Source organism: Drosophila bipectinata, chromosome XL (assembly GCF_030179905.1).
Source record: "Drosophila bipectinata strain 14024-0381.07 chromosome XL, DbipHiC1v2, whole genome shotgun sequence".
Taxonomy (NCBI): Eukaryota; Metazoa; Arthropoda; class Insecta; order Diptera; family Drosophilidae; genus Drosophila; species Drosophila bipectinata.
In genome coordinates this window covers 7,706,361-7,717,852 of record NC_091734.1, presented here as the reverse complement: position 1 = coordinate 7,717,852, position 11,492 = coordinate 7,706,361, and the positions used below count along the sequence as shown (strand labels likewise).

The 11,492-nt window shown below is 48.3% G+C and overlaps 3 protein-coding genes across 4 annotated transcripts; 1 reads left to right on the top strand and 2 right to left on the bottom strand.

Moving 5' to 3' along the window:
• The first annotated feature begins 538 nt into the window (after nt 1-538).
• On the top strand, nt 539-3,619 carry tw (Protein O-mannosyl-transferase 2). Its single transcript, XM_017237670.3, has 10 exons — nt 539-882; nt 935-1,018; nt 1,077-1,161; nt 1,215-1,319; nt 1,372-1,480; nt 1,536-2,110; nt 2,172-2,378; nt 2,437-2,677; nt 2,737-2,885; nt 2,945-3,619. The coding sequence occupies exons 1-10, from the start codon at nt 773-775 to the stop codon at nt 3,566-3,568; spliced, it is 2,289 nt and encodes a 762-aa protein (XP_017093159.2). The 5' UTR covers nt 539-772; the 3' UTR covers nt 3,569-3,619.
• A 105-nt stretch (nt 3,620-3,724) lies between these two features.
• On the bottom strand, nt 3,725-5,807 carry LOC108122849 (uncharacterized). Its single transcript, XM_017237671.3, has 3 exons — nt 5,133-5,807; nt 4,345-4,656; nt 3,725-4,285 (listed from the first exon to the last, which is right to left on the bottom strand). The coding sequence occupies exons 1-3, from the start codon at nt 5,697-5,699 to the stop codon at nt 3,875-3,877; spliced, it is 1,290 nt and encodes a 429-aa protein (XP_017093160.2). The 5' UTR covers nt 5,700-5,807; the 3' UTR covers nt 3,725-3,874.
• A 2,919-nt stretch (nt 5,808-8,726) lies between these two features.
• On the bottom strand, nt 8,727-10,121 carry LOC138926714 (uncharacterized). 2 transcript variants are annotated; one of them, XM_070281779.1, is made up of 2 exons: nt 9,988-10,118; nt 8,727-9,931 (listed from the first exon to the last, which is right to left on the bottom strand). In XM_070281779.1, exons 1-2 carry the CDS (start codon nt 10,027-10,029, stop codon nt 8,882-8,884), a joined length of 1,092 nt encoding a protein of 363 aa, XP_070137880.1. In that variant the 5' UTR covers nt 10,030-10,118; the 3' UTR covers nt 8,727-8,881. The 2 variants fall into 2 exon arrangements, with proteins under 2 accessions (XP_070137880.1, XP_070137886.1); XM_070281785.1 differs by having other exon boundaries at nt 8,730-9,922; nt 9,988-10,121.
• Nucleotides 10,122-11,492: the final 1,371 nt, after the last annotated feature.

Here is an 11,492-nt window from a genome sequence, read left to right as displayed (position 1 = left end):
ACGAATTGAGGGACAAATGCATTCAAGCCAGAATCGGGAGGCCACCAAATTGGCCATTAACATTGGCCTAGAACCGGTTCCACATTTCAATTTGTTACCAAACTCGGTTCACTTCTTTTGTTTTCTCAGGAAAGAGGAAAAATTAAGAGGAAACAAAGAAAAACATTAAGGTAATAATGGTTACGGAAGTTGAGGCTATTAATGGTTATAATTTAAAGACGTACTATAATAAAATATAAATTATTATCATATATTTTATATCTAGTTTTTGAAATTATCAAAACTGTTGATAAATAAAAGAATCTACCAGTTTTATTATCATTTCTTGAAAAATATTTAAAAGTTCAAAAAAATAGCATACTTTTTGGCTCAAGAAGACTTCCTCTGCTGTCCGCCAGGGGCGCCACCAACTTTAAAAACCAAAATGGCCACTTTCTTCGAAAGCAAAGTAAATAATCTTAACTTCCTCGAAGAAGCCAAGAGATGGCACAGATTTATCGATAAAAGCGGCAAAAGCACCTCCGACACAAGCAGCTGGCCCAAAAGTTGTTTGGCTCAAAGCACAGTTAAAGCCCGGTCCAAGACCGGTTTTGGCCACAAACGATGAAAAACAACAAAGAAAGAATGTAGCGAGCGGAAAGAGAAAGCATTCTCCAGCGATCAGTTCGTTTGTTTTTGTTGACGTGTTCAGCGCATTTCTCTGCGTCCGAGGAACATGTCCTATTTTTTATTTATTTTTAATTTAAAATAAAAACAAATTAAGTTTAAAACAATGGCTGCAAGTGTGGTGAAGGCTTCCAAGTGCTCGCGGCGAGGTTCCACCAAGGAACTGGCCAAGAATCCCGCTAAGAATGCAACCGATTCCAGCAATAAAGCCAACTGGTAAGTGGCCCACGCATTTCTACACCTTTCTGAACAAATTCTTCTGGGATAGGAACTGGGGTCTGCTTTTGGCCACCGTCTTCCTGATCACCTTTGCCACCCGATTCTACAAGGTCACCGAACCAGATCACATTTGGTAAGTGGGTCACATTAAACTCCGAAGACAGTCTCTTGAAAAAGTATTCTCTCACCAGCTGGGACGAGACCCACTTTGGAAAGATGGGGAGTTGGTACATAAACCGCACCTTCTTCTTCGATGTCCACCCACCGCTGGGAAAGGTGAGTTTCTTCTTGATTTCTTATTGATGGTAGTATATGATAATCCCTTCCAGATGCTAATTGGACTCTCGGGCTACTTAACGGGCTACGATGGAAAGTTCGCTTTCGATAAACCAGGTGACAAATACAACGAAACCCGTTACCAGGGCATGCGTTACGTAAGTGGCTGAGATATGTGACTATTTTGTATCCTTACACTCTAATCCTTAGTTCTGCACCACCCTGGGGGCCCTCATTATGCCCATGGGCTTCGATACGGTCTACGATCTAACCAGATCCCACGAAGCAGCCATTTTGTCGGCTGCCTATTTGGTTTTTGGTAGGATACGTTTACTGTTATCCTTTCAGCTTACTTAAAACATGATCCTTTACAGATGTGGGACTACTTACCCTTAACCAGTACATCTTGCTCGACCCCATTCTGCTCTTCTTTATGATGGCCTCCGTGTGGGGCATGGTGAAGATCTCGAAGGCCACAGCTAGTGGTGCATCCTACAGCCTGCGTTGGTGGGCGTGGCTCTTCTTAACCGGCACCATGCTGTCCTGCACGATCAGCGTCAAGTTCGTGGGCCTGTTTGTGGTGCTTCTGGTGGGCCTGCACACCGCCACGGAGCTGTGGATCATCCTGGGCGATCTGGAGAAGCCCATCTGGGAGACCGCCAAGCAGGTGGCCTGTCGGGCCATCGCCCTCATCTTCTGGCCCGTCTTCCTCTACACCGTCTTCTTTTACATCCATTTGACTGTCCTGAACCAAAGCGGCAACGGGGATGGATTCTACAGCTCCGCCTTCCAGTCGCGCCTGATCGGGAACTCGCTCTACAATGCCAGCATGCCCCGGGACGTGGCCTACGGCTCAGTGGTCACCATCAAGAACCACAAGACCGGAGGTGGCTATCTTCACTCCCATTTCCACTTGTACCCCAAAGGAGTGGGCGCCCGACAACAGCAGGTGAGATCCAAGTCTAAGGATTGAGGATCGACGGTTTTAAATATTCCTAAAATCCTTGCAGATCACCACTTACACGCACAAGGACGAGAACAACAAGTTCGTGATAAAGCCCCAAAACAAGCAGAAGGTGGCCAAGGGCAAGCTGCAGCTGCTCAAGCACGGAGACCTCATCCGACTGGAGCATCTGATGACGAAGAGGAACCTCCACTCCCATGCCGAGCCCTCACCCATGACGAAGAAGCATCTCCAGGTCACAGGATACGGAGAGGTATGTACTTTGACTTACTTAATGGGAAGGATAGCCTTAACCATAGATTATCTCCTAGAATGGCGTCGGCGACGTTAATGACGTCTGGCGAGTGATGATTGTGGGCGGAAAGATCAACGAGACGGTGCACACGGTGACGTCCCGGCTGCGGTTCATCCACATGGTGCAGAACTGCGCCCTCACCTCCAGCGGCAAGCAGCTGCCCAAGTGGGGCTTCGAGCAGCAGGAGGTGTCCTGCAACCCGAACATACGTGACAAGTACTCCCAGTGGAACGTCGAGGACAATGAGCACGAGCTGCGTAAGTTGGAGACTTGGAGTCTTAGGCTTTTAATCCCTAATTTGTACGCCCAATCCCAGTGCCCAGTGTCAGCTTCAGTATTTACGCTCCTGGATTCTTTGCCCGCTTCCTGGAGTCCCACGCCGTGATGCTTCAGGGCAACGCAGGACTCAAGCCCAAGGAGGGCGAGGTCACTAGTCGTCCATGGCAGTGGCCAATCAATTACAAGGTAGGCAGAGTCTTTAGCCCTTTTGGCCAAAGGATTTAATCCTTCTGGTTTTTTTTTAGGGCCAGTTCTTTTCCGGCAGCCAGTACCGTATCTACTTGCTGGGCAATCCGCTGATCTGGTGGAGCAACCTCATCTTCCTGGCCCTCTTCGTCGTGGTCTTCATGTACAACGCCATCGTCCAGCAGCGCAGGGATGGACTGGCCGAGGCCCAGGCTCTGGCCCTGGCCCAAGAGAGCCGCCGCTCCCCGTGTCCAGCGCAGAGCGAGGACAGTGAGCCCTCCACCACGGACATCTGCAGCTGCTGCCCCACTCCCCCCAGCGCGCCGAAGTCTGAGTCGCAGGCCCCTTGCCAGCCATCGAGATCCTTGCAGGCCGCCGCCTGGCTCTTCGTGGGCTGGGTGCTTCACTACCTGCCGTTCTGGGCCATGGGCCGAGTGCTCTACTTCCACCACTACTTCCCGGCCCTGATCTTCAACTCCATGCTGACGGGCATCATCTTTAACTACATCATCAGGCCCCTGCCCAAGTGGGTTCAGCACGTCCTGCTCGGAGGAGTCCTCTCCGTGCTGGTCTACAGCTTCGCCGTCTTCTCTCCACTGGCCTACGGAATGACCGGCCCGATGGCGAACGAGCCGAACTCCACGATGCACAAGCTCAAGTGGCTGCCCACCTGGGAGTTCTAGTTAAAGTCAGAGAGCTGACCCAAGAGATTCATTAATTTTCACTCTTTTTTTTTAACCAACTTGCCTTTTAGAATAAATATTTATGAGAGAAATGAACAATAATCGATTGTTATAGATTTGAAGCTTTCCCCAGCGAGTCTGGTTTATTGTTTTATAAAAAAGATATTGTATTTAATAGTTAGAATGCACTTAAGACTACGTACTTTAAAAACAAAAACAAAAAAAAGAGCGGCATAGCCTACTAAAGGACTAAGAAAAGGGAGTCTGGCCATCGATTAGTTACCGATGAGTTTGCGGAGCAGGGGATCAATCGAATATTCCCAACTCGTCGAAGCGGCGCAGGGCGTAGCGCAGGGTGTCGGTGGTGCGGGGATTGGAGGAGAACATCAGCTGGACCTTCTTCTTGGCAAAGTCCTGGTCCGTGAGGGCTTCGATGCTGATGTCGTAGGAGTCCTCCTTCTTCATGGTCACCATCGGCAGGAAGGCATAGGAGGAGAAGAACCCGTACAGCTCCCTGGCCCGGATCTCGTGCTGAATGTCCGCGTAGCTGGGCACGAATTCATAGTGCATCCGCTCCAGGCTGTCCCGCAGCGAATTGTAGTAGGTCTGGATGAGGAACTCCCGCCGGTGGATGAGCACGTCCAGCTGGACGCTGCTGTTCAGGAAGAAGTTAATGTCGCAGCCCGGACTGCCGAAGAAGCTGTTCTGAAAGTCCACCTGGACAGGGACAAGGCTTATGTTAGGAGGAGTCTCTCTCCGAAAAATATATCACTTACGAAGATGGCATCGAACGGCTTTGTAGGCTGCAAGTCGTCGTATTTGTACATGAAATTGTTCACCCACAGGTCGCCGTGGTTCAGCACCGTGATCTCGCCGGGCAGGGGCCGCCCGGTGGTGACCAGGTTCTCCTTGATGTTGTCGCAGTGGCGATGCAGCTTGGTGGCCAGCACCTCGTAGCCCGGCCACTTGGCCACCACATTGGCCAGGGTTCGCAGCTGCAGGGTCATGAAGTTGATGAAGCGCTCGTTCGTCCGGATGTAGTTCTCGTCCAGCATGCCTGTGGTGAAGTGCTCCCGGACACTGGGCTCCTGGCAAAGGATTGATCATCCATTAGAGTCTACAGTCTATTGCTAAGAAATCTAAGGCCCATTCCGAATCCCATCTGGAATTGACGTCGGTGCTGGGTCATCATATTTCTCATTCATGATAAAGTCGGGCGGCAACATCACTGATTACTTGGTGATTCTCAATCGAGTGGCACTTTAGATCCGGCCGATTTCGAATACCCCTATACTACATATAGTGCTAGTGTGTGCTTTTTCCAAACCGATTGTGTAATGGCCGACTCACAGCCAACAAATCAAAATAATGAATCAAGCGGACGACGTACTAATTCAATTGCGATTCGATTCTGGAATTCTGAATTCTATAAGCTCTGCTGCACTGAACTTTGGAATCTTCTGGCCGAATCGTCTCGTGACCAGACTGCCCCCGCGATACCACAGATCTCTGACCCCCGCTTCCGGTCCAGCTCTTAAAGTACCAAGTGCTTGCAAAAACTCACCTTCTCGGCCAGGAGCATGGAGCTGGCGTGGAACTTTCCGAGCTTCTTGAGGATCACGACGCAGTGCTCCTCGTTGAGGCCGCTCTGGCGGCTGGCCAGCTTGTAGCCGTACTGGGTGAGGTCGTCAAAGACGATGGTCTGGATGGGCTCCCGGGTGGTGTACAGGCACTTGGCTCCGAACTTGGAGCCGTCGCCGATGAGGACCTCCAGCTTGCCGAGGACGTCGAAGTAGAAGATCTTCTCGCGCAGGTAGACGGCCAGCTCCTCGAGGAACTGGGTGGCCGGGGTGATGGCAATGCTCTTAACGATCAGGGCCAGCTCCTCGTCCAGCTGCCGCTTGCTGCTCCGGTAGAGAGCCTTCGCCCTGTAGATCTTACTGCAGTAGTTCTCGCCGCCCCCGCCGCTCGACTCTGCAAATATGATCTTCTTGATGTCCACCCGCATGTCCCGCAGACCGTCCTCCAGGGCGGCCTTGAAGAAGTCCTCGTTGAGGTACTTGGGCGGCTCAGGACCCACTCCCACTCGTCCTCGCTGCATCTGTTTCTCGCTCTCCACGTCCAGCTTCATTCTGGATTCAGTGCAAGTTGAATTCCAGGTGCAAGTGCGGCTTCTGTATAGATTTTGGGGGCTGGACACCTGCTGTGCCGGTCGCGTCGCTTGGGAAACTGTGGAGGGCCAGGCGACTCCTCTAAATATAAGCCGGAATGGCCTGATAAGGGTCTCTGCCTCAGCAGGCGTCGCAGTCGACGCCGCAAATATAGCCTAGACTTGGTAGCTATATCTCTATGGCTGTATAGAGAATAGATCAGAGGCTCTACAGGTGGGGTTTCCAGAGTGGGGGCTACTCAGGCCTCTTAAAGTCTGTTAGCTCTATGATTTCCCAGCTGAAGATGACTTTCATTTGTATTTTTCAGAGGAATCACCCATAGATCATCCTAGCACTTAAGTACCAATTAATCCATCCAAGCCCCAATTAAAAGCTTCTAATCTTTATTAGGACGATGTAACCTAATTTCGATTTTGATAAGAACTAACAAAATAAACTATAAATTAGCCGAAAGGGTCATTAAACCCGCAGATTATTCAGACTAATTATTATAAATGCTTCTTCCAGAAATCGGCTGACGATCCATGACAAAAGGCCTACTATAAAAGATTGTTATATATTCTAATTGCTGCTGATAATAGAGCCGCGAATATAGTATTATAATTGATACCATTAGCCGGGCCCATGTGTTAGGGCTTAGTCCCCCCTTGCTGAGAGCCTCTGGCCGAATCGGACCGATCCATTCCGATCTCCTCTCGAATGCCGCACACATCCGTATCACCTAGGCGAGCCATTGACGTGGTCCGCATACTCCACAATGCTATATTCCGAACTGTCCATATACATATATATGGTATACTATGTGGACCAGTACACCTACACCAGTGCACCTGAAGGCGCTGTCATTGGTCTAATGATAAATGCGTCTGACTGGGGCACTTTGGACACACCATAGTACCATAGTATGTACACCATTCCCGATTTCCAGCTCTGATTAAACATATTTTATTCTGCGCGTTTTTTTGGGCGATTCTTTGCATTTCAGTGCATCTAGTATACATTCCGACCCTGATTTGTGGCATAAGATTCTATTAAAAGAAAGCGGAACTTGGGCCGCTTCCAGAGAATTCTTGGCAGTGGACCGATGCACCTGTGGAATACTCAACTACTGGGGATTACGAAATCCGGCCGGCACGTGGTCGCATTCCGGGCAGTCGAGGTGTGCTAATCAGCCGACTATTAATCAGGTTTTAATTAATTGCAATTGCTCGACGGGATGCGAGGTTGCATGGGAGGGCCTCTGAGAGGCATCCAAAAAGTATGCTAAAGGATTTCCCGAGCGATAATGGCCGGATGGCGGGATATACCATTTCGAAATTCCCATTTCTCTGAAATTGATTAATAGACGATAGGCCCTGGCCCCGAAAAAACAAACAACCGAAAGTGCAACGTCTTTGTTTTGATTCCCAGTGGAAAGAAGTACTTTCGCCTATTCACGAATATGCATTTTTCATTGACCAAACAATTACGTCACCCCCGGGGTTCGTGCCAAATGGCCGCATGCATAGTTCCCCGATAGGGTCGTGGCACCCAAAGAAATCGGCAGTACGTGGACATTTGACACGATCCGATCCAGATAAAACCCCACTTGCGGTGACACAAGTCACCAGGGTGACGCAAACTATAGGCCAAGTCTCGATCCGGATCGAACTTGACAATGGATGGACCCGATGGAGTACATCTACATTCATATATAGTATTGTGTGTATTCACGGTTCAGTAGGGCGCGTCTGGAAGCAGTCTAATTAGTTCCCGTGGCGTCTCGCCGGTCCGGCTGGAACTACTTGGACCCGGGACCGGTCTTGACCTCTCTTCGCCGATTGTACGTATGTTAGTACTATGCCGAACTAATCTCCTGAAAATGACGCATTGTATAAGATCTAAAAATAAGCATAAGTTAGCAGCAGATTGAAACTGAATTATTACCATGGCGGTGGCGGTGGCGACCTGTATCCATATCGCTAGAAAGTCATGCGGCTCTATAGGTGTTTAGGGGCTCCGATTGCGATGCTGTTTCCGAGGGGCGGTCAGTCGGCTGAAAACTGGAATCGGATTCGGATTCGGAATCGGAATCGGAGATGTCCGGGTTATCGGCTGACCCCATGAAACAATAAGCTGGCAACGAAAATCGTCTTCCCGATAAAGACTGATCTATGTGGGAATTAGGATCAAAGCCTGTTTATCAGAGTGGATACTCTAGTGACTCGCCAAAGTTCTGGAAACATCGCCCGGTATATATAGAGGGGATAGTGTGACCTACGATAACCACTATAGACTTTGCTTTATTATCGATTGTTTGTCTAGCCCTAAGCAGACAAATATAGAACCTTCACATACTTCCACCGATCGCATAACTCCGCCAGAACAATAGACAATATCTGGGTAAACAAGGCTTCTATCTGAAGATCGTGCCTGCCCCGGCATATCTCGATAGATAAACCCCATGAATTCTTGACACCCTTTTTTTCTAGCAAAAATAAATGGGTTGCACCAATCGAAGGGGGATATAACATTTACATCAAATACCATAGGATAATAGGTGTTGCTCGGAACTCGTAGGGGATACCAGGATCGACTCCCGCCGCAACCTCGACAGTTCCAGGCCTCGAATTGTGTCAAAACTCAAGTAGCAACGAAATGTTTACTTAGCTTTTCATGTCATATCTGCTGCGGTTGCTGTTTTATGTTGTTTTATTTATTGTGGTGTGGTGTGTTGTGGTGTTATTGTTGTTCTGGGGCTGTTTTTAAGAGGCGGCAGTCGCGGCGTGCCGCCACAAAAGCCAAAATGATTACGATAGAGCACTTAGATGAGATAGTACCGTCGTCCCCTGGCGAATTATTTGCTGCGCAAAAAGTGCATTAAACTTGAACCAAATGCCAAACGGCAAACGTCGATTCCGATTCCGATTCCGATTCCAGTTCTCAATTGTTCTCAACAGTTCTCAAACCCCAACCCCCAATTATCAATTATTCAGTTCCAAGAACGCAGGTAACGAGCCCTCGCCATCTAGGACTAGAGAGTCGTCTTTATTAGCGTTTCTCGTCAAGCAATACAAAATTTGTTTATGATTATGAATATGAAGTATATAAAATGCAAATGAATCGAGTTTTTCGTGAATGGGTGGAACAGCATGGGGCTGGATCAATTTGATGAACGTGGCTTACACTTAGCGGATGTGGACGGCTGATCGTCATCCAATTCCATGTCATCCTCCTTCTTGGGAACCACCGGTGGGCGGTACGGGGCCTTCGGCAGAGGCTTGATCAGTGTCCCGTTGTCCCGGACAATGGGGTATGGTGAGTCGGTAGTCTGGATGACCTTGAAGGTCAAGTTCATGGAGTAAGCCGCTGCGGTCTGGGTACGGTAGCGGGAAATGCGCTCCGGCATTGGAGTCGAATCATTTTTAGTAGGCTCTGGGGCGCAGGCTCCAGCCACCGCAGCAGAATTTGGACCTGGGCCAGGGAGTGGCTCACCTCCAACGGCGCCTTCCTCATCCCATTCCTGGCCCTCCTGGACTGGGCCACCCTCCTCAATTGTCGGAAGGGTCATTCCGGCGGAATTCATCAAGTTGCTGCGGTGCGACATCGAGTGGCCACCGGGCCCAAGCTCGTACGGGCGCCATGAACCGTAGCCCATGCGCATCCAGTCTTCGCGGCCGCAGTTCTCCAGGTCACGAGCTGCCCTGATGACCGGCGTGGCGTAGAACTGGGTCAACGGCGGACGGATCTGGGAGTGGTTGCCCGCCGAAATGGCGGCCTTGATATCAGCGAAGGTCTGGTAGTCGCCGGCCCAGAGCGGCTGCGGCAAGTGCGGATAGTACTTCAGGTTGCTTGCAAAGTACGGCTCATTCTGCCAGTCATCGTGTTGCATCTGGGTGGTAACCCTAGAATGGGCCGAATAACTAGCAAATCCGCCCCATGCCGGAAAATTCGGCGGATTGGTCGATGGTATATATTCTTTCCAGGTCGAATAATCTGCCGACGGAGATGTCGGAACATATTCTTCATAAGGCGTAGAAGTTGCCGGTATGTACGGCGGTACGTATTCATTCCCACTCGAAGATGACGGGTTTGTCGGTACGTACTCGTTGGAGGCCGCTACATCTTGCGGCTTGTCCGAGGACGGACGCGGTGAGCGCCAAGAGACGCACTCGGACTCCTCCTTCAATGCGGCAGCATAGCTCTTTTGAAGCTTTATGTTAATATTTCACTTTCACATATTAATTTCACAATAAGGCTAAAACTTACCTTCGCGTCAGGTTGTTTCTTGGTTGGCTTTGAGCGATTCATATCGAAAATTGTAGCAAAGTTAGAAACACTTGAAAACTCAGTGAAAAAAAACTGAACCGAAAAGTTGAAAATTGATGAAAATAATTTTCGCTTTGATGTCCTCTTACGTGGAAGTTTGCAAATGCAATGACTAGGAGTTTTTGGGTCCAGATGAGATGTCCAAGTTTCTGCGAACTTCAAGCCTACTCTGATTTGGGAAACACTAGCGGGTGCATAGTGTTCAAAAAAAAGATATCGCTAGCGCTCGCAAAAGGGGTGGGGTAACACCGAAAAAGAAGTGTGTTCCCCCCCACCTTTCCCCAGATTTCCAAATTCAAATTCAAAATTTAAAAATTAAAAATTTTATTTATTTAGGTTGTGTGTTTACAGATTTTGAAGAGTAAAAAGAACGGATTTAGAACTATAGTTCGTATTTTTGGGCTTAAAAGTACCGGTTATCATACAATATCATATCATATCATAATCGCCAAAATATAGTCCGAAAACTGGATATATAACCAGATATTGGGGAGGGCTGGTGTTAAGGTTGGGATATCCGGCTTCTGCTCGTCGGCAATGGGGGTGCAAGTTGCCGGATCCCGGAAAACTTAAATTGAGACAGAGATAGTCTAAATCTTACTCGGAGCCACCCAGGTGATTAGGGGCGACCTTCACTAGCCCACCCTACCTACCACTCAGCTATGCCTCCTGCGGGTCACTGCGGGTCTCCTAACATACATGCCTCTTCTCCAGCTGCGGCTTAAAACACCGAATTTAAAACATTAAAAAAATGTATTTCAATTCATTAAAATTATACATACTAAGAATAGACCCCGACAACATAAAAAAAGACCTTAAATATCACTATAAATGGCACTTAAATATATGTCCAAAAGATTGAAGAAAAAGAACATACTTCATAATTAGCATTGAGTGTTGTCTAGGGCGGCAAAGTTCGATTAAAAATTAGGATATAAAAAACACTAAATTGCGGTCTCATTAAAAGTGAATTACTTTTTAAAGGTATCAACAACAGGTATTAACAAATTGGATTTTTTTCTCTTTGAACATTTACATATAATTTTTTTAGTGTTGCAGTGACTTTAATTATGATTATGATGGTATTTTTTTTACATAACATGACATTAAATGCAGTGGTGCTATTCTTAAGCAGTAGCACCACAAATAACTAAATAAAAATAAGCCCCCGCCGTTTTCTTCCGCTTGGGGCCCGTCTCCGCGACGTACTAATGGAGGGTCTCGTCCTTCCTCTCCGTTCACTTGATCTTTCCTTTATTTGGAGGCGAACTTGGGGTGGTACCCGGATGGGGATTATGAACACTTGCTTCTCGCACTTTACGAGACGGTGGAGTGGAGAAGTGGCGCCTGGAGTCCTTTTCTTGCGGTCTCCAACATTTTTTTTGTCTTTTTTTTGCGGCCGCTTAGTAGCCCATTAAAATCCTACATTCCCGATCTTAACTGGC